This window comes from Podarcis cretensis, assembly GCF_951804945.1.
Source record: "Podarcis cretensis genome assembly, chromosome: 16".
NCBI lineage: Eukaryota > Metazoa > Chordata > Lepidosauria > Squamata > Lacertidae > Podarcis > Podarcis cretensis.
In genome coordinates, this window is record NC_137186.1 from 41,511,760 (window position 1) to 41,538,012 (window position 26,253).

General features: G+C 46.9%; 1 protein-coding gene across 24 annotated transcripts in view; it reads right to left on the reverse strand.

Annotated features, from left to right (window-relative positions):
* NCOR2 (nuclear receptor corepressor 2) overlaps positions 1-26,253 on the reverse strand; it is a 352,014-nt gene that overhangs the window by 35,117 nt on the left and 290,644 nt on the right. For 23 of the 24 annotated variants that reach the window (XM_079957706.1, XM_079957722.1, XM_079957718.1 and 20 more), the window contains 10 exons: positions 24,430-24,591; positions 22,731-22,867; positions 21,360-21,465; positions 21,055-21,159; positions 19,902-20,005; positions 13,770-13,920; positions 9,384-9,533; positions 7,193-7,279; positions 6,101-6,381; positions 2,406-2,790 (listed from right to left, as the gene is read on the reverse strand). In XM_079957706.1, the coding sequence (XP_079813832.1) occupies positions 2,406-2,790; positions 6,101-6,381; positions 7,193-7,279; positions 9,384-9,533; positions 13,770-13,920; positions 19,902-20,005; positions 21,055-21,159; positions 21,360-21,465; positions 22,731-22,867; positions 24,430-24,591 (1,668 nt within the window). The remainder of the gene's footprint in view (positions 1-2,405; positions 2,791-6,100; positions 6,382-7,192; positions 7,280-9,383; positions 9,534-13,769; positions 13,921-19,901; positions 20,006-21,054; positions 21,160-21,359; positions 21,466-22,730; positions 22,868-24,429; positions 24,592-26,253) is intronic. The other variant, XM_079957710.1, reaches the window with a different exon arrangement.

Here is a 26,253-nt window from a genome sequence, read left to right on the forward strand (position 1 = left end):
TGCCTTGTTCCAAATCACCTCATGACATCTCATAGTGGCCTTGTATGGCAAGATTAATACTTGAGGGACCCAAGTGAATAGTTCCCATAGGGTCAAGTAGAAATCTCCCACTGCTACTCTGTCTAAATAATCATGGAGGTGGGAGTGGAACCACTGCAATGTGGTGTCCCCAACTCTCTGAGTTGCTCCAGATGGATGCCATGGTTGATGGTGTCAAAAGCTGTCAAGAGACTGAGAAGAAACAAGAAGGTTGTACCCCTCCCTTCCTCTCCCTTTCCCAACAAGAGTCATCCGTCAGGGCAAAGTTGCTTTAGTAGCATCATGAACAAGATGAACAGGACACCACAGAGTGGCTGGTCTGAAGCAGGATTGTCCAGCGGCCTGGCACAGACTCAGCACTAGTTTCCACAGTATTTCCTGCACCACAACTTAGGGCTTATCCACACTTGCCTTTCCTCCATGCTTTCCAGGCATGACCCGTGCTTTAAAGCTCCGTGTCCAAACATCATTTTTTTTTTTGCTCCAGTGTTCCCTGCAAAAACCTGTTCTTTAAAGTTGAACTGGAGCAAATAGCAATCTGTGGTAAACCTGGACTGATGTTCTGATGTTTGCTCTGACTGAGTGCTAAAGAGTGGGTTTTTGTGGGGAAAACTCTGGGACAAACAACAACAATGCTCAGTTGTGAGCTTTTAAGCCCATACCTGTGCCTGGAAAGAGCAGGGCAAAAGGAAAGTGTGGATAAGCCCTTAGTGTGAAAGAACCAAGACAACCCCAAGGCATGGTGGGCGGCTGCACAGACTGGTATTGTTTCCTGCTCTAGACTCATTGAAAAAAGTTGGATGCTGTTGGTGGAAAACACCAATGCATTTTAAATAGGGCGGGGGCACACCTGATAAATTCCATCTTGTGTGTATGATTTTTAGAAAACCCACCCAGTACACCTGAAGTTCCAGCAACACAAATATTTCTGAGTACCCGGCAATATTTCCTGTACCCGGCAAACTCATTTAGCATCAGAATATGATTAACCTACACCTGAATACTGCCTTTGTTTTGTACCCACATGCCATTTATGCGGTGTGAAATAATGATGAAGGCTTTTTGAGGTATGGCGTTTAAATATCCATGCCACTAATCTGCTTTGCATAAGCCAGCGATGGGGAACCCGTGGCCCTCCTGAAGTTGCTGGACTGCAGCCCTCAGCACCCCTGACCACTGGCCAGGCTGGTTGGGACTGTTGTGAGTCCAACAACATCAGGAGGATAAATGGTTCCTCATTCCTAGCATAAGCAGCACATCAATACATCTTTAGAAATAGTAATTATTTCCAGAGAAAGACTTCATATTTGCTTTCAAAGTCACCCCCAAATTCTACATTCTTGCTAAATTACACCCCTGGCCCGGAATTTAAAACAAGTTTAAAACTGGGAATCCTCCAAACCTCTTGGCTACAATCTGCCCTGGAATCTTGCTTGCAGAGGGCTGGCCATATGTGTACATTACATAAAGGCCAGCCAAGAGAATCTTCTGTTCTTAGAAATGAACAAGATACTTCATTTAACAAATATGTTGATTCTCTTAAGGCAAGGGGGATGTCACAAACTAAAAGGCATAAAGACTGTATTCATAGGGAGAATAACCGTGCTCATCTTTTTAAAATGCATTGGTCAAGTCTGGAAGAAAAAAATAGGCTGACATAATGAAGTCTCCCTGTTTCTGCAGAAGTGGATCATGCAACTCTGGGAGTAGAAGCAGGCTCTTCTAATATGACTGACAGCTTCCTCAAAAGCAGGTGGAATCTGCAGTGACCACCCGCTGGCCAAACAGGGCTAAAAAGCAGCAGCAAAAGGGGCAACTTTCCTCTTGAAAGTTATCATGGTGGTATGGACAGATCTACTGCTGATTTGCATGTGCTAATTAAATATGTATATATGCAAACTTGGGCTTTAATGCCTGGACCTAAATGCCACAGAAGGCTGTATGCTAACTAATTCCTCATTCAAATCACCCCAGATAAGCTATTCAATTAATCTGCACTGCACCACAGATCAACCAAAACCAGTTCCTTTTTCATTCATTTACCCCAATTAATGTCCCAAACAACCCTGCTCCAGATAAATTGAATTTCCTTCAATTACCCCTATTTGTTACCCCCTAAGCCATAATTAGTTAATTTATTTCCCCAAATATCCTACCCTGTAAACCTAATTACCTCTGGTTCAATTCTCCTTGAATTCAATATTAACCAAGAAACATTCAGGGCTCTTAAAAGAATGTCTGGGGCCTGTGCCCCATAAGCTCATCCCTAGACATGTCCCTGGTCCCGGTGCCTCACAACCTGCCTGAAAAGTACAACCTGAAGAAGCCCCCTAATCCCCCTAATCCAGCGAAAGAGGACCACTGACCTTCATGCTGCCTGGCGCTTGGCTCCCTCGTGGAGACTGGGGACCCTCGGTGCAAGTGACTGCTGAAAGCCGTCCCATGGGCTGCCTGGTGGTCCTCATAGGCAAGAGGGCTGTGGCGAGGTTTCCCTGCTTCAGGCACGATCACAGGGGCTCCTCTGGTGATGGAGCCGCCAGAGTTTGTCACTGGGCTGGGCCTGCTTTTCAAACTCTCCTCGTAAGCACTTTTTAAACTCTCCCCGTAAGCTCTTTCCAGAGTCCTTGGGTCCTGCATGACATCCAGGGAATGCAGGGGATGAAAAGTCCTCCCCGGGCTTCCAATAATGGAACGGACATCATGCTTTTTGGCACTTGCCGAAGCGTTGCTGTCATATTTCAGCGGGGTTCCCTGGGGGGACAAGGTGGGAGACAAGAGAGAAAGGTCAGCAAGCTGGCAGGAAAAGGACAGCAGCACGGAAGGTCACAAATGGCTTTCTGAGGCTGCCGCTGGCATTCTAGGCTTCGTTTCGACAGATGAAGGGGGGGGAGACACACTGATTCGTTTATTTTGTCAGTTAATTCCCATTTGCAGTATGCCAAGTCTGTATGAAAATTGAGGCCACCGGGTTATAGCAGAGGAGGGATGGGATGGGATGGGATGCAGGGCTGCCATTTGCTCTGCTGAGAAGTCAGGCTTCCCTCTCCACCAACTGCTGTCCCCTGGCAGCCACCATTCCACCAGGCCTTGGCAATGGAGGTCAGAGAACGGATGTCGGGTCAGCTGCCCTGGCGACAGTGCAGAGACCAGAAGCTTCTGGTGCCTCCTCTCTGTGAACTTTTCCACCCCAATTGGTCATCAGAAGAACTTGTACCAAAGTTTGTTTATCTCCTACTCCTTCAATAATGCATTTTCTTTTTGTGTCATGTTGTAAGCTTGAGGGCAGGGGTTATCTTTTTTTTAGCAATCTGGGAGCCCATTTTGGCTAAAGAGCATAAAAAAAATTATTTAAATAAATAAATAGCATCAGCTTCCTTTGGATGCTCTTTCCCATCTGTTTTCAAATTTTCCACTTTCTGGGAATACTTTCCCGCACTAACGCCATTGCTATGGAACCCCTATTACCTGTCACGTTGCAGAGGATTCTGGTACATCTTCCAGCCCAGCTTTTCTCAACCTTGGGTCCCTAGATGTTTTTGGGACTACAACTCCCATCAATTCTAGCCAGCATGGCCAGTGATCAGGGATGATAGAAACTGTAGTTCAAGAACATCTGGGGACCCAAGGTTGAGAAAGGTAGTTCTATACAGTAAGTTCATTGCACCAAACCATTGACTACAGAAACCAAACCACAAGAACATGTCACACCGAACAATGGTTAAGGAAGTTCAACCCTCTATTCCCTTCTCCTAAGGTTTTTGCTTGTTTGTTTTTTAAGACTGAAAGGCTTAAAAAGGCTTATTGAGGGCCAGGACTATCCCACTACTGGCTTTTGTTAGTGAGTCTATGAGCCTTTCTGGCTAAAGGTATAAATACCTGCAGTGCTTTTTTAGTAAAAAATGTTTAGGGGTATGTAGTGATTTCCTTCCCCAGCAGCTGGGCTGCCTCTCTCCCTGCTGGGACCCTCTCCGGCATCGCTCTGGAGCCTTCCCTCCAGTCTCTGATGGCAGTTCCCTGACAGGGTACTCTCATTTTCCTACTTATATTGAAATACTGCCCCTGAATGAGGCCAAACTTAAGATTCACAAAATGTTTAGGGGTATGCGTACCACTGCGTCCCCCCAGAAAAAAAGCACTGAATACCTGCAATAAACAAACTCTGCTTTGACTTGATGTTTGAAATGACAAACCAAGATGCATAAATTAACACACTGTTATCACAGCAACTGGAATGTCCTGGTTTTCCCGTACATTTGGAAGCTCAAACCATGTCTTGGGTTCTAAACTATGGTGAGCACAAACCATGGTTTGGTGTGATATCTGTATTGAGCATCCACTTATGCAGATGAAAGACCAAGCACATTGGGCCCCATGATCATGTCATATGAATTGAGAATGGACCTAAAAACACATTCAACGTTTCTCCTACAGCTCCACATTGCAAGGAAAGATCAGAAGCAATGGTCAAACTGGCTTTGAAGGAAAGATGTCCAGTGAGGAATCCATGACTAGGAACACTGAAATCACCACTCTACCTCACAACTGGTGGTCACTTACCACCTGAATGATTTATACCAACCAATAGGTTTGTTCACCATTAGCTACCAATAAAGTAAGCAGAAACCTTAGTGTTAAGAAGAGAAGGACATATATTTCATTCTTCCTCTAGGGCAGGACATAATGTGTGATTGGCAGGGAGTGGCGAGAGGGACTGCTAGGCAAAACCATAGATCTGCTGGCCTGGGAGCAAAGGGTCTTCTGGGTCATTAAATGAGACACCTCTCCCAAGGGGAAACAATCAGCTCTGTATAACAACAGGTGGTACCATTTGAGGCAGGATGCTTAATTCACACATCCCAAAAATATGGCATGAGGTAAAGTGGTTAGTCACTCTCAAGGAATATCGACATACCCACCTCATCTCTCCATGGGAACAAAGCAGATTTGTAAACAGCCCTCACTGAGGCCCGGCATAGCTGCTATGGAAACCATCCAAATATTTTATCAGCCCACGCAGGAGACATGAGCCAAAAGCTGACTCATCATTAAATGAATCTGGATCTGCTTGGGTATTTTGCTTGAAACTTGTAGCAGAGGCTCAACTAGGAGAACTAAAGAGCAAGACCTGGGTTCAAATCACTCTATGGCCATGCTCTTACTTTGTAGCCTTGGAACAACTCCATGACCCAATTTTAGGTGCAGTGCTGAGATAAATCAGTGGCTTCCTATCCTGGCTTGTTTTAACTAACTAGCACCCTCTGTTTGGAAATAATAATAATAATAATAATAATAATAATAATAATAATAATAATAAATTATTTATACCCTGCCCATCTGGCTGAGTTTCCCCAGCCACTCTGGGCAGCTTCCAATCAAGTGTTAAAAACAATACAGCATGACCAAGCAATGACGAATGGTGGTTATTTCAAAGCAGATGTCAAGACTCCGGAGTTCACCACTGACTAGAACCCCAAGTCAGAAGCTATAGTGCTACTGACTGCAGATCCCACAGCACCAGGGCCCCTGAAACTGGACCCCCAAGGGCACTTCCCACTAGGCCTGAGCAAACTAGTGCCTCCCACACCACCTTGTCAGTCCAATGCTATAGGCTGAAGGTCATAAGAGTGCAGGATAAGTGCCCAACCTCAGGTCAGAGTGTTAATGTATTTATTATTTAAAGTATTTATATCCACCCAAAAGTCCTAGGATGGAAATATTTGCAGTCCAAACAAAAAATTACAGCTTGACCCCTAAGCAAGATTCTAGTGTGCAGAAGGAGTGTGCAGCATAGGAGAGATGGGACAGAGGCAGAGGCCCAGAAGGCCTTAGTTCACCACCAACCCTCACTAGGAGTTCTCCATAGTGCTGAGACAACCAGCCTGGTTTGCTGCCTTGCCTCCTGGGCTCGTTTGCAGGACCAGAACATCAGGAAGTGGACAATTCCAATCTCTGCCTCTAGTTACAAATAGCAGGAGCTCCTAAGCAACTGAGCAGAGAAGGACACTTGTGTCTTAGCATCCTCCCTGCCCCAGTGCCTCTCTGTTGCGGACCGTGTGGATACCTGGGTAATAGAGCCCTCCTTCACAGGCCTCGTCATCAGAGAGATGTCAGGCGTGCGCCTCAGCTCCTCCCTGGGAATCTCATGGATTGACCTTCCTGCTTCCTTCACAGTGGCAACAAGGCCTTCATGAACTGCTTTCATTTTCAACGGGGTAAAGCTCTCATGAGGCCTGACCTTGTAGGCCTCGGATAAGTCCCTCGGAGGTGTGCTTTCCCTCTTGAGCTGCTTAGCTTCTCTTCTGAGGTAGTCCTCGGAGGCTTCCACGTAAGATCGAGGTATTCCTGGGGGAACATAACAAAAGACAGAATCCATCAGTGGACTTCCTACAGAAAAGTAACTTCTGCAATTCTCTCTTTTATCCTCCAGATGAAGCACATCACACAATTTTCAACTCAACTAATTCATTTGCAAAAGGACCATACTTGAAGACCAGAGGCCAAAGCGCAGCCCTGTGGGCAACAAACAAAATGGAACACTAAACATGCCATGAAAATTTCCAGGCCTAATTTGATAACATAGCCCAAAGACCTACATCATTACATAGACTTTTCTAGCTCACAGAATTGACTTGATTCACTCTGCAGGTCAGACTGTGGTGAGGCTGTCATGAGATTGACTCCACCCCAATGCCAAATTTATGCACAGCCCTTTAAAGTGTCTTCACATGACTGGGACCGAGAACAAAGTCCTCTTCCCCTTACTCTCACTAGTTGACATTGTATTTATAGCCTCCTGAGCCTGAAAGCCCCATATTGGCAGACTGCTTTATTATGGGAGGAAGGGGATTCGGGAAACATGCAGGGTGAGTGCAACTCATACCAGCTGAACTCCCCCTTTGTCTCTCCTGAATCCCTTTCCTCCCAGAACTTCCCACAAACTCCCAACAAGTCCCTCATCCTCCTGAAGAGATGATTCAGCTGTCATAGGCAGAAGGCTGGATTTGGCTGACAGACAACCTACTGCCGGACCCAAAACAGTTGCCAGAAAAGTAAACAACTACTGAATTAGGATTAGAAAAGAGATTATCAGCATGACAGGCTGACAAGTTCTGCACCCAGGTTAGATTTCCACGCTCCCTTTGCTACACGTTACCTTGCGTGATAGAGCCCCGGATGTGATGCGGTTCTTTCAAATTGAGGGGACTGTGGCGGTCGGGTGGGATGGCTCGTCCCATTAGACCTAGAGTTGCCCCCCACAAAAGAAGAAACATATTAAGACATTTCAAAATGTGCGCTTTTTATGCTCCTCTGTTCCCTCTGAGAACTTCTAGAGTTTCTATAACCAAAAAGCCAGACAGCATAACTGGAACGAAGGGTCTTCCCTTTACACCTCGTTTCCACTGTGTTTCCTTTTCATTTTAATTGAACTGTAATTTGGAAACTAGCCCAGCTGTCTCCAAACTGGTGCCCTCTTGGTCCTGCTGGCAGGGGCAGATGAATGTCACATTCCAAAGAATCTAGAAAGCACCTGGCTGGCAAACGTGGAGTTGCAGCTTGTTCCTTTATTACTTTCTGTCTCCTGCCCCCACCCAACCCACTCATTATTAAGCACATGAAAGCACCACAAGCAAATTATGAAGACCTGCACACAGGCACCTTGCTTCTAATTATGAAGAAATGTGGGGGTCCCCTTCACAAAGGTCCCCAGCAGCACAGAAGCCTCGTTCTCAAGGTGCAAGGGAACACGTGTAAATAACTTAGCCATAAGCGCAGGGCCAAAAGTGGGTCCAGTGGTCAAGAAGGCAGTTTCTGCATGTGCTACAGAGGGAAGTGAGGGGGAGATGGGACTTGTCCACCTGGGAAGGGAGCCCATCCAGGAGAAGGAAAACTCTGATCCTAAACCTTTGCTGCCTTGTGGGCTATCTTCAGGAGAGGAAAAGGCTAATCCTACACAAATCCGGAGGGGAGTCCCTAAGATGGTTGGATGGCATCTTGTACACCTCCTTCCAGCAACTCCTGCAGCCAAGCTGGCGCCCAACTTCTTGCTCTGCTTTCCTTTGGACCACATCAACAAGGCTTGTCATGTGGGCAGCCCAGAACCTCCAGACACACTGCCCAGGCTTGTGCACCAAGGAGGTCACTTCGGGGCTGCTAGCGCAGCAGTTTGACCCCTGGAGGCACACTCCATTGTCTCGAGACAGATGGATGCCAACAAGAAGAAGGGCAGGTCACCTGGTGTCCTTCCACCAGTGGCCTAACTAGGACTGGGAAAGACACATTGCCCATGTAATCACATTATTAACATGCATTTCCTTGCATGCATTCAAGGTTTTGATGTATTAAAAAGGTAAAGGTACTCCTGCCCGTACGGGCCAGTCTTGACAGACTCTAGGGTTGTGCGCCCATTTCACTTAAGAGGCCGGGGACCAGCGCTGTCCGGAGACACTTCCGGGTCACGTGGCCAGCGTGACAAAGCTGCATCTGGCGAGCCACCACAGCACACGGAAACGCCGTTATATCACTGCAATTCTTTTATTTGTTTTTATTTTCTATTTCTCTATTCTGCCATGGAACCCAATGGTGAAGGGTGGGCAAGAATGCTTACTAATAAATAAACACAAATCTTGGGACTGCAAATTCCAGCTTACAAAATAAGAGTTAAAAATTGATTGAGATTCTTCAGTCTTTTCGCAAGCTGAAATAAGGAAATAGGTAACCCAGGATCAACAGGGATGTTATATTCAGATCTTATGGATAGCAGATTTCTCTTGAAGGTCAATAAAACATTCCCATGTTTGATGTGCATGGAGGCTTATTGTGTAGGATGTCCAAATTAACATTCTCCTCCAACCCTTCCCCTTTCGTTCTGAATGGTTGATTTTAGATGAAAGGAAACAAGAGGAATGAAATAAGTTCTGAGAGACAGAAAGCAGCACCAGATTAAAGGACACAGATGCATAACGCTGAATGTTTGGATGGAGTGGTCCGTATGCTGCCATCAGAGAAGGCGGCATCAGCCACCTTTATTGGAAACCTGATACATTGGAGAGAGTACATATGAATGGACAAAAGCTGCCTTAAATGGAGACCGGCCACTGGTCCATCTAACCCCTACTGTCCACTGTGACCGTCAACAGCACTCCAGGGTCTCAGAGAGGGTTTTCCCAGTCACCTGCTACCCAGTGATCATTTTAATTGGAGATGTAAGTGGCTGAACTTGGGACCTTCTCCACGCAACCTGTGGGCCCTGTCATTACACCCCTTCCAAAACACGGCAAGGGCAACTGATGACAAGCAATACAAATTTGACTTGACTGTATGCAACATTGTTTGTGAAAGCCCACCTTCGATGCTAGCAGATGGAAGCTCACGCCCAGATAAACCCCGTGATCCTCTCCCTTCCATCATGTCATAGGTCCGTTTGATGCCCATGGCCTCGTGTGGGGCTCCAGAGTTTCTGCTGTTCTCTTTGGGACACTGTGCAACAGCACCACCTGAAGGGGGAGTGGTAAAAGAAAGCAAAATAAGAGATGCATGAACATCCAGGCGGAAGATTGCAAGACTGCGGCTCATGCTTAAGGCAGGACCTTGGCCGAGGGGAGTCTCCGAGGCCGCAGTCCAACATAACTCAGCAGCTTTTGTAAACATTCCAATTTGGAGTCAATTCCCGGGAACCAAGTCATGTTTTCCCTCCCAACTTGCAATTCCAAATTTGGTGGCCTTGTGCTGAGATTCACCCCCAAACTTCCCTAGTGCCTGTCTCTAGCCAGCAGAATACTGCAAGTCAAATCCAGGCCTGGCAGAATTTGCCTTCGCCTTTGCTTTCTTCTCTAGAAGTAGCCCTTTGTGAATATAGTGGCCCTCCCTTATTTTCTTTATGGACTCCTTTAAGATCTCCCCAACCCCCGCATACTGCTCATCAATCTGTGGAGAAAAGACAACTCAGAATCACTCCATATCAACCTGAACGCAAAGGGGGAACCTGCATTTCTCCCCCTCCGCCCCCAAATTTGAACCAACAGATGGGCTACAACGCTCCAAGCTTAAAAAGCTGAAGGACGAAATTTGAGGAGGAAAAATAGCAGAACAAAGGGGGGGGGACTACAAAGAGAGAGGCCAGTGCCGGGAACATGCTGTGCAGCCAGAGACCAGAATGATAGCAAGACATCTGCTGCGCCTGATATCCAAACCTCATGCAAGGGAATCTTATCTCTGTACAAGTTCCGAACTCTTTGCTTCCCTTCCGTGAGACCAATTCAGATAACCATTCTTATTTATAGAAGTTCAGATTTGCTGCACAGATGGTACTACAGTCTTTATCCATCTTACGAGAGACAACTGGCAGAGACCCAGCAGTGGTAACCCCAAGCAAACCTTGAAAACTACTCTAAAAACTCCTCCCAAGTTGAAAAAGCTGTATAGATCTTTTCTGCAATAGCTACTGAAAGGGGCCATGTGTTCGCATGTGTGGCATAACAAGAGTGCAGACCATTACATCATAGGAACACTGAAATGAAGGAAGGTGCCCCTGAGTCAGGCCACTGGTCCATCAGAGTGAAGGCTACTCTGAGTTGGGCTGGTCCTGAATACCACCCTTTGCTTCCCCTCTCACCCAGCAACCAAACAAGATATGGGTGTGTGGAAGTAAGCTATTTGGGGTCATAAAAATGAAATTTCTGCCCAAGTTGCCAATTCTTCCTGCTTTTAACAGGCTCAAGTCATGCAGTCAGAGTTTAAAGGAGCTGAGTTTTGAAACACGCGGGGTGTGTATGTGCATTCCTACATCCTGTCATCAACAAACATCTGTGCTCCTCTTTTCTCCCTCTGCTCCCGAGCATGTTTATGGGAAAGGGGGGCAAAAAGAGAAAGAAAAGGATTCTGTAAACATTTCCCTTCCCCACAGAAGAGCTATTAGCAATAAGAATAACCAATCTTCTGCAATTCAGCTTACAGACACTGCAAGCTTTTGCCTCATTAGAGCTCTTTTCTTGGCAAGTATCTCTGTGGCATCAATGTGTTGACAGTGCTCCCCCCTTCCTCTCCACCAGAACTCAATCACAGATTTATTTATTTTTAAGCTTCTCCCTTTCTCGATTCGACACTTCCGTCCTTACAGACTTTGCTAAAATTCCAAAGAGGACTTTCAGATTTCAATGTCTTTCTTTTTAAAAATCCAACTGAGATTTTCTTCCTCTGAAGAGCCAGTGTCCATGTGGCCCAACAGGCTGGTGTTACTCACCCTTGTTTCAGCAAAAACCACCCACCAGGAAAGATACCTAAACTGTTTTTATCCATGTTGACTCTGCCAAGAGATTTTTGGGTAACTCTTGGCCAAGTCTTTTGTTCAACACTTGCTATCTGGTTGGGGAAAAGTTAAAAGGCAAGAAAGGAAGAGGAATAAAAGATGCCTTATACATGATGCCAATAATTTCCCTGAAAAGAGGGTGATGTATACTTTAAATGCTTATCCACAATTACTTTGCCCTGCTCTTTCCAGGCAGAGGTCTTCACTTTCACGCTCCAGTGGTTGTGGGTTGGGTTTTGGTTTTTTGCCTGAGCTTTCTCCACGAAATCCCGCTCAAAGCTGAATCAGAGCAAATGTCAATTCAGGTTCTCTGTGGATAACTGTTTGCTCCGATTCAGTTTTAAAGAGTTGGTTTTTGCAGGGAAAGCTCTGGAGCAAAAGAAGAAAAAGAAGAAAAATGCTCAGACACAGAGCTTTAAATAGCAGACTGTTCCTGGAAAGAGCAGCTGCTATTATTTATTTTATTATTTATTTAGCCTGTATCCTGCCCTTTTGCCCCAAAGGAACCCTGGGTAACAGGGTCTCCACCCCTGGATTAGTAGCTTTAAGTACACACACAAACAATGGTGCCACCTTGCAGGAAATGCTGCACAGACTTTGCTAGGAATCCCAAAGTACAGCTGGGGTGACAGTGGCCAGATCGACACTCACAACCCACATGCATGAAGTCCACAGCAGAAAAGCTAAGGCCCAGCTGCACAGCCTGGGAGCCATTTTGGACTCACGGCTGTCCATGGAGGCGCAGGTCAATTCTGTGTCCAGGGCAGCTGTTTATCAGCTCCATCTGGTACGCAGGCTGAGACCCTACCTGTCTGCAGACTGTCTCTGTTGGAAGCCGTCCAGAGTGGCTGGGGAAACCCAGCCAGATGGGCGGGGTATAAATAATAAATTATTATTATTATTATTATATTATTAGGACCCTTGACAATCCTCTTCTCCAGGTGAGGATACAGGCCCACAACAAAGGTCTAAAAGCCGACCCTTCTCCTTTGGCAGCCAACATGGCAGTGCTGTTCACATGGCCTGGCTTTAGCTCTGGAGCAAAGACAAGTGGAGGCAGATGGGAAAAATGTTACTGGGAAAGGAAGCCATCCATTCGGAGTGATGTGTAACCTATAGGCATGGTGCAGCTGCTGATTTGTGAGAGAGATGCAGAAGGGCATATGGGGCGACACAGATTAGGATCTGGCTCTTACCTCTCAACTGTGCTCAGCACAAAAAGCGATGCAGTCCATTAAAACAGATATTCATCAAATCACAGCTGCATCTTGCCATGCTTCCAGGTCAGGCAAGGCATTTGACATCACACACCATTGCCAATCTGCATATTCTGCAGCCCTAGCACTCGCACTGTTGGGCCCAAAATATGGCCTGCAAGGTTTATCCCATTCATCGAGTAGTCTGCCAACTGGGGCAAATCAAGAAGCAGCCCACTCTCTCAGCCTAACCTGCCAAATGTTGGTTGACTGCCCTGGCTTCACTCTGACCAGAACTATACTTGCCTCTGGCTCTTGTAAATGACTTCCATTAGGCATGACCTTACAAGGCCTGTCAGCAGAATTATAGGGAAGCAGGCAATCCTGCTATGCCTGGTCACCACAGGACCGTTCTCTCTACCTTTTGCAGCTTAATGGAAGCATGAGAAACAAGTGGGCAGGAGAGGTTCCCGTGGCCCATCTGCCCCCGTACTGCAGCCTGCTAGGTGAGGTTTGATTAATTCCCTCTGCTGCTTCTGACCTGCTGGGCTCCTTTGTGGTCTGCTTCAAAGTTCAGTCAAAGAGGAAAGAGGCAGGAAATGCACACGCTCAAATGACTGCTAAGCTTTCTGAAAACAAAGCCATGTAGGCACACTAGGCCCCAAAGGTTTCTTTCCTGTGCTTGGAAGGGGCTTCTCTATAATGGGTATGTCAATAGGTTCTCCAAAAAATCACACTGTTCTGATTCAGACATAACACTAAACCACAGCAGGAGCCTTATGAGCAGATTAGAAATAATCTCTCCCTGGTTTAAGTGAAATACAGTCTGTTGATATGTCTGGACTGTGAAATGTGGTTAGTCTCTAAACCATGGTGTATTGAAATAAGTTGGGACTGGAAACCATGGGTTGATCTTGGCTTGTTTGAATAAACAATACTTTAGAAAACGCCAGAGTTTGTCTTTGCCAGATATACTGACAAACCAAAGTTATAATTTTAACTGGAAGCAGAAACTTCCAATCTCCTCTTATAGCACTAGTTGAGGGAGAAGGGAGGGTTTGAGCAAGAAACTCAAGCACACCTTAGTGTTATGTCTGAGCTGGGCTAATATTACTAACCCCTTTGCCACTCCTATATAACATATCCTGCCTCATTTTCAAGGGATGCTACTGGCTCCGTCATGCAAAGCCTTCTCTCACAAGTGGTGCCAGAGAGGAATTTTGACTCACCATCGTAGGTCAGGACATGTCCCTTCTTCCCCTCGTAAATGACGTGTCCCTTGGGCAAGGCGTCCTCTCTCACTTTCTCCGCTCTGCTGGGGCTGTCTTCTCCGATTATCCTGGTAATGGTTCCTTTGTACAGCACTTCGGCTGGGGTACCCTTGGAAAGAGACCAAGATCCATATTTAACAGTGTCATAAGCAATTAAGGCAGAAGCAGAGTGGGAATGTGAGCGCACGCACGCATGCATGTGCACGCGCGCGCACACACACACACACACACACACACACAGATGAACACACTGTTCCAACAGACAAGCTGGACAAAGGGGAGAAAGACAAGCAAACTCCATCCTGCAATGCCACTTGCTGTCACAACCAACAGATATGTACAGCTTAATTATTGATGGGCACAATAACTGTGGCCTGAGTTTTGTCCAGGACAGTGGGGGGTGGGGGGGTGTTTCATCTTAGGTTGCTGGGAAGAGATGAGGTGAGAGGAAGATGGAAATGACAGGCACCACCATTCAAGAAGATAGTGCGAGCCTGAGACCTGGTACAGCAGATTTTCTGTATGTGAAGCTGAAATGGATGCCAACACCCACGCACACCCACACCTCTCCAGGTTTCTTTGATTTCTTCCTTCTCCCTGCACTGACCCTGAACCTCTGTATTGTAGAAAGGGACCAGTGGGGATTTACGCCTTTGTGCATTTCAAAAATCAGCTTCCATTAGTCATAGTTGGGACACACCTTTGAATGTGTGGAAGCAAATGCCTCTTAAAAGAGGAATCTGCTGTGTGCTAAGTCAGGTCATTGGCCTAGCTCCTCCAGTCGTTCTCAAGCTGGTGCCATCCAGATACTTTGGACTACAAATCTCATCAGCTGCAGCCACCTTCCCAGTCTGGGTGCCTGAGAGCCTCTTGTCTGAGTTGCTGAGAGTAAAATCTGGGCCACGGGGTGTGCACTGAGTTCTGGTCCTACCCACCACCATCCACAATTTGCACAGGAGTAGAGGAGTTGTGCTTAGAGGAAGTTCTCTTGAGGCCCACCTTCCCTAGCAATTATTGATTTGGGGAAAGGAATAAAAGGACCACACAGAACCATAGAATTGTAGAGCTGGCCCAAGGGGGGCATAGGTGAAAAACACACAAATGGGGGGGGCAACGGCACGAGACTAGGGGGCCACAGTGGGAAGTGAGAAGTGAAGAAAACACAGAAGTAACTGAGAAAAGAAAACAGAAAACAGAAAACAGAGAAGTGAAGAAAAGAGAAAACAGAGTAGAGTGAAGAGAAAGTGACCGTGCTTTCCAGTGGGTGGAGCACCATGCACACTTTGCAGCAACGTTCCTTCCTCTTCCTTCTCCCTCCCATTTTCGCACTCCATGCTGCCTGCATCTCCTTTGTCACGGGCAAGGTGCGTGGGGGCAGCAGGGTTACTGGGGGGGGGCTGTTTCTTTGTGCAAGTATTACTGTGAAAGGAGGTGATCTGTGGGTATCCCTCACAGCAATATAACCGGATATAAAGAAGCCTTTTTTCTTGTCACCAAGCACAAGGGTCGCATTGATTGAGAAATCAATTTTGATGTAATTGTATTTTGCATACATTATAAAAATTATAAATAAAACATGTTCTATTTACAAACAAAACATTTCTACCGGTAGGACAGGGGGCCACAGGAAGGAAACAAGGTCAAAAAGGGGTCACGGTTGGAAAAAGGTTAAGGAACACTGATCTAGTCCAGCCCCCTGCAGTGCAGGAATCTTTCCCCCAGTGTGGGGCTCAGACCCATGAGATTAAGTCTCATGATCTACCGATGGATTCTAGAAAAATATTTGTTTGTTTATTTAAAAGCATTTCTATATCGCTTAATATCTCTAATGAGTGCATAGTCTAAAATACAAACAGTATATAATTAAAACAGAACCACAACCTAAAACCAGTAGCACAGCAATATAAGGTAAAGGTACCCCTGCCCGTATGGGCCAGTCTTGACAGACTCTGGGGTTGTGCGCCCATCTCACTTAAGAGGCCAGGGGCCAGCGCTGTCCGGAGACACTTCCGGGTCACGTGGCCAGCGTGACATCGCTGCTCTGGCGAGCCAGAGCCGCACACGGAACGCCGTTTACCTTCCCGCTGGTAAGCGGTCCCTATTTATCTACTTGCACCCGGAGGTGCTTTCGAACTGCTAGGTTGGCAGGCGCTGGGACCGAGCAGCAGGAGCGCACCCCGCCGCGGGGATTCGAACCGCCGACCTTTCGATCGGCAAGTCCTAGGCGCTGAGGCTTTAACCCACAGCGCCACCTGCGTCCCTCAGCACAGCAATATAAAAACTTTTTTTTTTTTTTTTTTTAGCACAGCAATATAAAAACTCATAAAACCATATAGAAGTGAATAAAGCAGAAATCATAAGACTCAATCATGTAAAAACAGGGTTGAATCTTATGGCTCAAGTTGTCTAAAGATACTTGTGGCTGTTGCAGAAGGAAGGACATTCCACAAAGACACCCCTTGCTTCCTTATTCACAATCCCAGGCACAGATTTGAGATCACACCTTGCCCTCTTCGGGCATCAAATCTAGGTAAGTGAAGAGTACCAGAATGCAATCTTATGTATAAGTGGCATTTGTTTGGGGGGGGGGCAGCAGCTAGGCCGTGTATTTTAATCCTACCCCTCCTTGATTCAGGAAGACATATCAGGTGAGCGGATTGCTGAGCTACCGGGATGATTGCTTGGAGAACATGTTTGTCTTTACAAGGAACTGATGGCTCCAGGGGGTAAGGCTAAAGGAATGGAGACTGGAAAGATGAACAATGCCCAGCCAGGACTCAAGACACAGAACCAGAAAGAAGCAATCAAGAATATCTTAACACATCACTGAAGGTTGCTCTGAGAGCTTCCCTGTTCAATGTAAATGGAGTGCGCTGTTCCTACGAAAGAGGCACAACAGCGCTGTTTTCAGTACCTTGCCTGTTAGCCCAGCTTGACTGAAAACATTTGGTGGCAGCTTTCTACACCTTCAGCTGAACCTCCCCTTTACAGCAGATGTGCTCAGAGGGGATTTGAAAAGAGAGGGGTGGCAGGTGGCTGTGGAGAACACAACTCACCTTTAAGCATCTGCATTCTGCATGTGCGGCTTATGAATGGGTAGTATTGGCTGTCGCAGCCAAGCAACAAGAAACCAGGATTAGCCCTGGAGGATGTTGGGTGTGTGGGTGGGTGGGTGGGTGTGCACACACACAACACTGTGCGCAAGAGGGCACTGCCAATCTAAAGTCCTTCTGTGTAGGAAACAGTGCGCAAATGTACATAAATCACCATGTGTATTAAGTGCCTAACACAAAGCCTTTCATTACATGGACATGTGATGTATATGTATCGGGAAGTTGGAAGCACAATGGGGGCTTCATTTCACCCAACAAAATATACATGTGCCTGCAAAATAAGCACAGAAAATGTTCAGTGAAGGAATTCTATTGCATTAAGGTGCTGTAGCAAAGCATTAAGTGCTGTAGAAAAGATTAGCAACCACCTTCAACTCCAACTTGAGACATACAATAATTTGCTACTCCCCCCCTTCCAGCAGCTGAAGTAGCAGGGAGAAAGATAATGGAGGGGGGGGGGCTACCAAGAGAGGGAGAGAATGACAGAAAGAGACAGAGAGAGGACTGGCATCCCAAGCTGAGCAGAACTGTTGAAGACTGCCTCAAGGCAGGGAGCCAGCTGAGTCGCTTAGCCAAACCAGCATTGTGAAAGTCAGCACCTTGCAAGTGACGTCTAAGCACCCATTAATGGATCAGTTCTGAGCCCCAGATCCATCCTGCAAAGGCAGAGTTGTTCTACATGGGACAGAAATCCTCCATCCTTAGTCAGCCCATTGAGTTTGAGGAAGTAAGATAGGATCAATAGGATTTAAACCTGAATGCAAATCTTAATGGTTGGGGTGTGACATTGGCAATTTAAGAACCAGTAGGTGTGAATGATTAATGCGGGTGGCGCTGTGGTCTAAACCACAGAGCCTAGGGCTTGCTGATCAGAAGGTCGGCAATTCTAATCCCCTCGGCCCCTGCTCCTGCCGACCTAGCAGTTCAAAAGCACGTCAAAGTGCAAGTAGATAAATAGGTACTGCTCCGGCGGGAAGGTAAATGGCATTTCCGTGCGCTGCTCTGCTTCGCCACAAGCGGCTTAGTCATGCTGGTCACATGACCTGGAAAAACTGCCTGCGGACAAATGCGGCTCCCCTGGCCAGTAAAGCGAGAAGATGAGCGCCGCAACTCCAGAGTTGTCTGCAACTGGACCTAACGGTCAGGGGTCCTTTACCTTTTAGGTGTGAATGATTAAGGGGTTAAAGCAACTTCAACTGCTATAGTTTTGAGCTGATGCGCAGTTTTCAGTATTTTTTAAAACCAGCATTAGACTAAAAGGAAGCCAACCTCAGCCATTATTATTTGCCTCTGCCGTCTTCTGCAACCCGCTTGTTTTGGGCAGCAGCTTCACCCCTGCTAGCAAGCACATCAGAAGAGCCGAGGGGCACCTGGTTGGAGGAGGCGGAGCGAGTGCAGTTCTGGATCTCCCAGTGACAGGCCTTCTAGCGGCAGCTGAGCTCTTATTTATCCTTCCCAGATAAGGAGCCCAAAGTGAGGGCAGAGGAATCCAGAATGTTTATAAAGCAGCTTTATAGATCTGAACACCAGCCAGCGAAAAATCTCTAAGGGAAACGGATTCTCTCTGCTCGGTTTCCAGATAAAGCAATAACTCAGCAGCCCAAAGTGATCACCCACTTGGCAGGGATTCTGCTGCTGGAGATGACGGATGGGAGTCGGAACTCGCTGGTGTGTGTGTGTGTGTGTGTGTGTGTGTGTGTCCCCGAGGGACAACGCCTGGAAGAAGACCCAACCCATCTGGCAGCCCACTCTGTTTCCCTTGACTACTAAATGATACACTGATTTGGGGAGAGGGGTTTTAGGAGCCGCCAAGCCTTTACCCACATTAGCGGCAGACCAAAGCCAGAGAGCCGTAAAAGAATGGCTCCTTGCCCGCCTTGTTCCTTTCGCATTTCCTCACAGAGCCTGGTCTACTTCTCAGGCTAACAAGGCAGGGGCGGACCCGGGAGTAGGTGGGGGCCTGTTACACGCATTGTTCTCTTTCTGTGCCAATTCAGAATGTTAGTATTTCAATAAATCAGAGAGGGAAGGCAGAGCCTGGTACAAGTAACTGGTTATCATTTGTGCTGCTCAAGTTGTACCTCTCCAGAACATAAATGAAACTTTATAAGGAATAATAAAAACAAGACCCAGGTCCACTGTGAGGTTTATAATTGCAACACGGGGAAAAAATACATTTACACATGCACTTCCAAGGAATAACAATTCCTAGAATATCAATATTGCTAGTAAAAATTATGCAATAAAAACTGAAATAAATTATTTTATCAACTTGTAAACTGCCTTGGGTGTTTCATATGGAGAAAGGTGGGAGAGATTTATTTATTTTAGTCATTTACATGCCACCCAACAAAAGAAGTTCAAGGGGCAGTTTATAACAGGACTGTAGTTTGTCCTACTTAGGACACAACCTGCTAACATTCCTTTTCATGAAGACGCTCCAAAGAATGGAACTTCATCCTATGCCTAATCCAAGCATCTGGTTTTGGCCACAAATGGATGCATTTACCCTCCGACGGCACGAGAGAAGCAGAATTTCCAGCCAAGAAAGCATCACTCCTAAGCTTATGAGGCAAGAGTGCACCAAGTTTAATGTTGCAGTTAGAACGATTGTGGGATGCTCCTCTTGACACATCCACCTCCCTGCCCTGTGCCCTTCAGCAAGGATGATGCACTTTCTTCTATCAGGCTTCTCAAGCCTTTTCACACTGCGTTGGACTAGATGACCCTCAGGCTCACTTCCAACTCTAGAATTCTACGGCTTTCCATCTGTCAGCAAACTCCCACGTGTTGTCCAGCCTTGACCTAGGCCCCTTGGGCTCCACAGCCTCTCTGCACAAATTGAGAAATGCACTCAAGTAGACAGGTCTCCCACATGGCAGGGGAAGGTGGACAAGCGCTTTCTCAGGGAAGCTTGCCTCCTGAGGAAGTTCCAACCCAATTTTCACTGACCCCTGGAAGCAGAGAAGAGACCTACGTGTGTGATGGATCCTCGATACGTGATGGGAGACTCCGATGGCGGCCGTGGGCTTGGCGTGCCTTTCGTGATGCTGCCTCCCGACAACGAGCCCAGGGATGTTCCTGCAGGATACAACCATGTCAAAAATGCCTCCAGCCTGGAGGAAGCCCAGGCACTGCAAATGAAGGCACTGGCGGATAGGGTGGTGCTTTTAGACAGGGGTGGGCAAACTTTTTTCAGTTTTTTCTAAGGACCGCATCAGCACCCGGGCAACCTCCTGAGGGCCACATGCCAGCAGTGGGCGTGGCCAGAAGTAAAAAGGGGCAGGGCAATGGGTGTAAATTTCTGGTTTCTACACACCCTTCTCTGCTCTCCCGTTCAGGCAGCCAAGACTTCAAGGGCCCATTCTAGACAGGTGAATACACTCAGGGGAATGAAGCAGAATCAGTCGGGGGGGGGGCCTGGAGAGGACAGAGGCCTGGGGAGCTGCAACTGGCCCCCAAGCCTGAGAGCCCCCGGCCCCACCCCTGCTTTTAACATTTGCCAGTTTCTAGGGCGCTTCTGGACACTTAGGAGGTCAGAGGTGACATTTAGGAAGAAACAACTTAGCTATGGACGTTTCCCTGTTTGAACCCCTCTGATGCACGCAGGCAAGGCCACTCTTGGTCCAGTATGCCAGACAAAATCAGCGTTCACCCGGCCGTATAAGCCATGCAAACAGCTCCTTGGAGCAGCAAGGTTTTCAGGGACACTGAAGAAACATTGGGAAGGACTTCAGCTCAGCGGGGAAGTATCTATCTGCTTTGCATGCCGAAGGGTCCCCAGTTCACCCAAAGCATCTCCAGGCAGGCAGGGCAAGGCTCTGGCCTGAAATCCTGGAGAGCTGCTGGTTTTATTCTGTATTTTTATGTTGTGAACCACTCTGGGATCTTTGGATGAAAGCTGGTATACAAATAATAGCAATAATGATGATGATGATGATGATGATGATGATGATGTTCTGATTCAGCATAAGGCGGCCTCCTATGTTTCCAAGAATCCTGTGCAACGCCATCAAAAATGCTGGGATGCAACTCTCAAGACTGTACATGGCAGCTTCAGAGAGGGACGCTGCAAGTGACCCCCCGCCCAGGGAATAAGAACCTCAGGCGGCACAGTGCCACTGCCTCACCCCGAAGGAGGGAGTTCTCCTGCGACGTCTGCACGACTAAGCTTTCTGGTTGGCCAGCCTGGCTCCGCGGAGAGAGCTGCTCCTGCTTCACTCCAGGGAAAGGCACTAGAAAACATTAACATATCATGCAGCCATGTTACAGTGCCAGAACAGGAGTGGACTGGGGGTGGGGGCAGCTGTTAGGCTGCTTCCTGCTGTAATTTCTCAATATTCATTAACTGTCAAGTCTCTCTTCCAGCTGCCAGCTGTGGCTCTGGTGCCGACATCTGCAGTCCAACAGAATGGGGAATGTTATGGCGTCTTACCCAGCTTCTTGGGGTCCACAGTCAGAGGAAGGCCCATGCCGATGGAGCCAATGGGGACTTTTGCATGCTCGGAGCTGAATGGAGTGTGGAGCTGGATAGGCACCCCCTGAAAGGCACATCAAAGGGTGTTGTTACAGGGGAACAAGAGCGACAGGTGCAAGTACCAAAGTAGCTCTGCTGTCACACCTTGTGAAATAAGTCATTACTGCTGCAGTTTGATATTTCATTCATGGAAAGAGGGTGCTAGGTTCTGCATAGAGGCAATGGAGGACTGATGGGACAAGGATTGAGGGCAAGGATAAAGCTGGATAAAGCCAACCACATGAAACAGTCCAGGCAGCCTTTAGTTTATACTACTGTTTGCACAAGCATTTTCCCACAGTCACCTGAAAACTGATTATGGGCTTTGGTGGACCATTTAGGGCTTATTCACACTTACCTTTCCTCCACTCTTTGCAGGCACAGTCCACAATACAAAGCTACAGGTCAATGAGCCTTTTTTTGCTCTGGAGTTCTTCCCATTAAAACTTGCTCTTTAAAGCTCATTTGGAGGAAACAACCATGGAAAACCCAAATTGATGTTTGTTCCGATTCAGCTTTAAAGAATGGATTTTTGTGGGGAACCCTTGGTGCAAAAAACCCAAAACAGAATAAAAACTCTTGGACATGGAGCATTAAAAGCACAGACCTCTGCCTGGGAAAAGTGGGAAATGTTATTGCATTCTGCAGGATTCAAATTGCAGTACAGTAAAATGCAATCTAAACAATAAAAGAAGTAGAAAACACACAGTTAAAGATCAATGAGAATGTTTAATGCAATGAATGCGCTGCTTCTTGTTTTCAGTCACAAATTGACAGACACACTGCAGATCTCCTAAAGGAACCTCATGGACAACTGTTGGTCTGGGAAGCACAATGTGGAGGCTTGACAACCATACGTCAGGAGTGCTCTGATGGTGTTTCCTGCTTGGCAGGGGGTTGGACTTGATGGCCCTTGTGGTCTCTTCCAACTCTATGATTCTATGATTCTACTTTTAATCCATATTCCTAAATGCAACCAAGGATGTAAATACATGGCAACAATGTCTGTCCAGATTCGTGCTAGCCTCCCTTGGTCTCTCCCTCTTTCGCATCCCTGTTGCTTTCTTCACTGTCTGTTTCAGACTGGAAGCTGCTTGGGGGCAGGGACCTGTCTACTTTTTGCCTATGAAGTTCTGCAAGGTGCTGTACATACACAGATGACACTTAGTCTCTACCCCTCCCCTGCTGATACTCCTTGTCTGGGAGAATCTATAAAGATCAGAGCTGCCATGAAAGGACCTGCCTAGCAAAAGGAATGTCTTCCACATGCCCTGACACCTGAGCCTTTACCTGGGAAATAGAGCCAAGGGGCCTTTCAAGAACAGAAGGATGCTTGGTAGAGATGAGAGGGGGAGGGTTGGAGATGGCGGACAATCTCTGGAAGCCCGTCCGAGAACCTTCATGCATGTTTAAGGAGATTGAGTGACCTGCATACAAAAATAAATAAATAAAAAAGCAAGGAAAAAAGCAAGAGGCATTTATAATTTCGAATTTTATTTTTAAAGAAAGACTGCTTCACTTGTTGTCTCAAGCTTCCAGTTGTGTGTGTGTGGGGGTGTGTGTCTGTATGTGTGATAAGACTAGCTCAGCTGGTTAGAGTGTGGTGCTGATAACACCAAGGTTGCAGGTTTGATCCCCTTAAGGGGCAACTGCAGTGAGAGTCATTGTAGACAATACTGTACTAGACAGATTAATGGTCTGACTTGGTACAAGGCAGCTTCCCAAGTTCCTAGTGCTGCCGCCATGGGGCCTCGTGCCTACGAGCACTGAGTTTCCAAGAATGGTGGGACAGAATGTCTCTCATGGAAAGCTCATAAGCAACAGATTATGAAAACTGCTTTCCAAGGGGGCTCATGGTGGCAACTGCTACCTGCATCAGGTTGTTCACACCAGCAAAGCAAGCCCACTTCAAAGTGCAAGGACTCAAGGACCCCTCTCCCCATATGAACCAACCTGGACCCTGCAATCAACATCTGAGGCTCTTCTTTGTGTGCCTCCTCTGCAAGAGGACCAGAGGATGACAACACGAGAACAAGCCTTTTCTGTGGTGTCTCACCGCTTGTGGAATGCTCTCCCCAGCGAGGCTCGCTTGGTGTCAGGCAAAAAACATTCCTCTTCTCCCAGGCCTTTGGCTAACTAAATAATCTATGACTTTTAAACTGCATGTGTGTGGGGGGTGTTATTATTTTGTTTGTTGTTATGTTATAAATGTTTGTGTTTTTATAAAGTGTCCTGTGATGCTTGGATCACAGCAATAACCCAATACCCTTTTAAATGTTCTGTGGGAGGAGGTTATTGGTTTTTATTCTTGTTTTTATTATGTCTTTCTTTATCTTGTGTTTTTATGCTGTGAACTGCCCTGAGATCTATGGATGAAGGGCAGTACATGTCAGGAACGAGCCAACAATAAATCACTCAGAGTAAGTGAAGTTAACTCTCTGTTAGAAGAAATCAGGATGCGCTCAGAGCTGTCAGGCCTAATGAGCACAGCAATTCTTCTCTGGTAGGTCTTGCCCCTATGAAGCACTTGTGGAGACTGAAGGTCCCTGCCTTCCCACAGCTGCCTAAGTTTCCTCATCTCCAGGGTTTTCCCAAGCAATCTGAGACTGGGCCTGCATGTCTGCCTTTGCTCCTCCTGCTTCATGCCTCTCTGTTGCAGCAGCAGGGGAAGAAACATGTGCATCCTCACCAGCCTGACTCCCTCATCCCACTGTCCTGTTTCAGCTTCTGCCTCTGATTCTTGGCTGCTCTCTGACACAGACCCTCCCAGCTCCCTAAGCTTCCAACACCTCTCTCCCGCCCCCCTGCCACAGTCTTCTCCCTCTTCTACCTGTGACCACTCACTGCCCACTAATCCCCAGGCTCTGAGCCTTCCTTCCTTGGGGGTTCTCTAGCTGCTGCCTCCCACCATTCCTCTGCATCCAGCCAGTACATGATAGTATACAAATTTAACAACAACGCAACGCAAACCTGATTGAACCTCTCTCACCTGGAGGATTATACTGAAACACGTGAGGCTCAGTGTGTGGAGAGGTTCGGATCAGATCCCTTGAACCTTGGTAGGGAAGCACTGGAGGCCAGCAGGTTGTGATGGAGGGCTCTCCAACCAGCTTTGGCCCCTCCGGGAGGGAGGTGAAATGCACTGGTTTCTCTGCGAGAGAAAACAAAGGGACAGCAAATCATCAGTCAGAAAGGAACCCCAAGTAGACAAAACACTGGGTTTGGCTACAGGACATCCATATGCAAATCCCCATTCAGCCATGATGCTCATTGAGTGACCTTGTGCGGACAATCAGGCTCTTACACACACACACACACACACACACACATTGGTCAAGTGATCGCTGCAAAATCAAGCAACAATTTCCAGGCGCAGATGGGCCACTGTATATGTAGCAGCAAAGAGAGAGCCGTTCGTATTGCTATGCTGCATTGCTTGAAACACAGTGCTTTGCAGTGGGACCTAAGCATATATGCAGCTATCAATAACAATTCAAAGAAATCAAGTTTCACACAAGTACATATGAACTGCGGCTAATTATTCTCTCTCAATCTAACTAATCTTGTAAAACCTTTGTGGGATGATCTGAAGAGTTTTGAGTTACGAAAAGCTCAGTGGGGGTGGGGAGAATAACAACAATAAGCAACTCTCGTATGCTACAATCCGAAGGACACCTTGCGGAGGAAGAGCAGGTAGGAGCAGGGTCTTATCTTCTGGTGGCAACCAATCTCTGGTGTACCCTCATCAGAAACTTTATTTATTTATTTGAGTAATTTATACCTTGTCCCTATTTAAGCCAAAGGGGCTCTCAAAGCAGTTTACAAAAAGACAAACAAACCCGAACTAGTTGCAAAACTAACTTGTTCAGTTCAGAGTTCAGTTCAAGTTCATGCAAATTATTCTCCCCCCCCCCCCAGCATTCAGAATGTTAAAAGCTACTGTGCTGAAGTACAATGTACTTAAGAAGTCTAAGAGTACATCAAAGCACACACACAGAGAGTGGAAGTTTAATTTATTTTCTCCAACAATTACGATTCTTAGCCTTAAAGGCCCAAAGACGCTGAAGACCAAAAAGCACATTTAAGAGAATGAAGACAAATGAGAAACTGTTCAAAGTTCTACCCCAAACCAAACTTAATTCACATTCAGTTTGCCTGGCGATTATGGAAACTACTCTCGGGTGCAGCTTGGATGTTTTTGAACTAATTCCGTGAACTTCATTAAACTGAACCTGTTCCTTCCAAGCACTGTGTAAGGGGGGGGGGGAGGCAGAGAACATGGGACCCAGCTCTTGGGCTCCAGCGCCCTCCAGCCAGCATGGCCAAGTCAGGGGCGCTAGGAGCTGCGAGTCCAACAACATCTGGAGTCAGCAGCTTCCTGTTCCCTCTGCAAGGGCTGCTTCATCAGGCCTCTGCCCACCACATTGGCAAGGACCTCAAGACAGCATGGCTGGGCTGAAGATGGTTCTCCTGTCAGGAATGTACTCCTCCTACATACACAGTACACAACTGTTTAAGAATAAGCCTGGTTAAACGTTACCGAAAGCTGATTCTATCTGCTACTCTGCTTTTAAATATGTTGCCTTTATTTGTTTTATTCTGGATTTATTTGTCTCTGCTGTTACTGCTAGCCCACCCTGATGGGTGTTTGCACTTAAGCAGGGACTATAAACCGTTGAGTTAAATAAACGAAGTTGCTTTTTACCAAGTCAGAACATTGTGCCATCTAGCTCACTCTTGCCTACACTGGGGTTTGTGGGGACCTTTTTCGACTCGATGGTCACATTCCCTTGTCATTGCAGGGGTGGGGGGC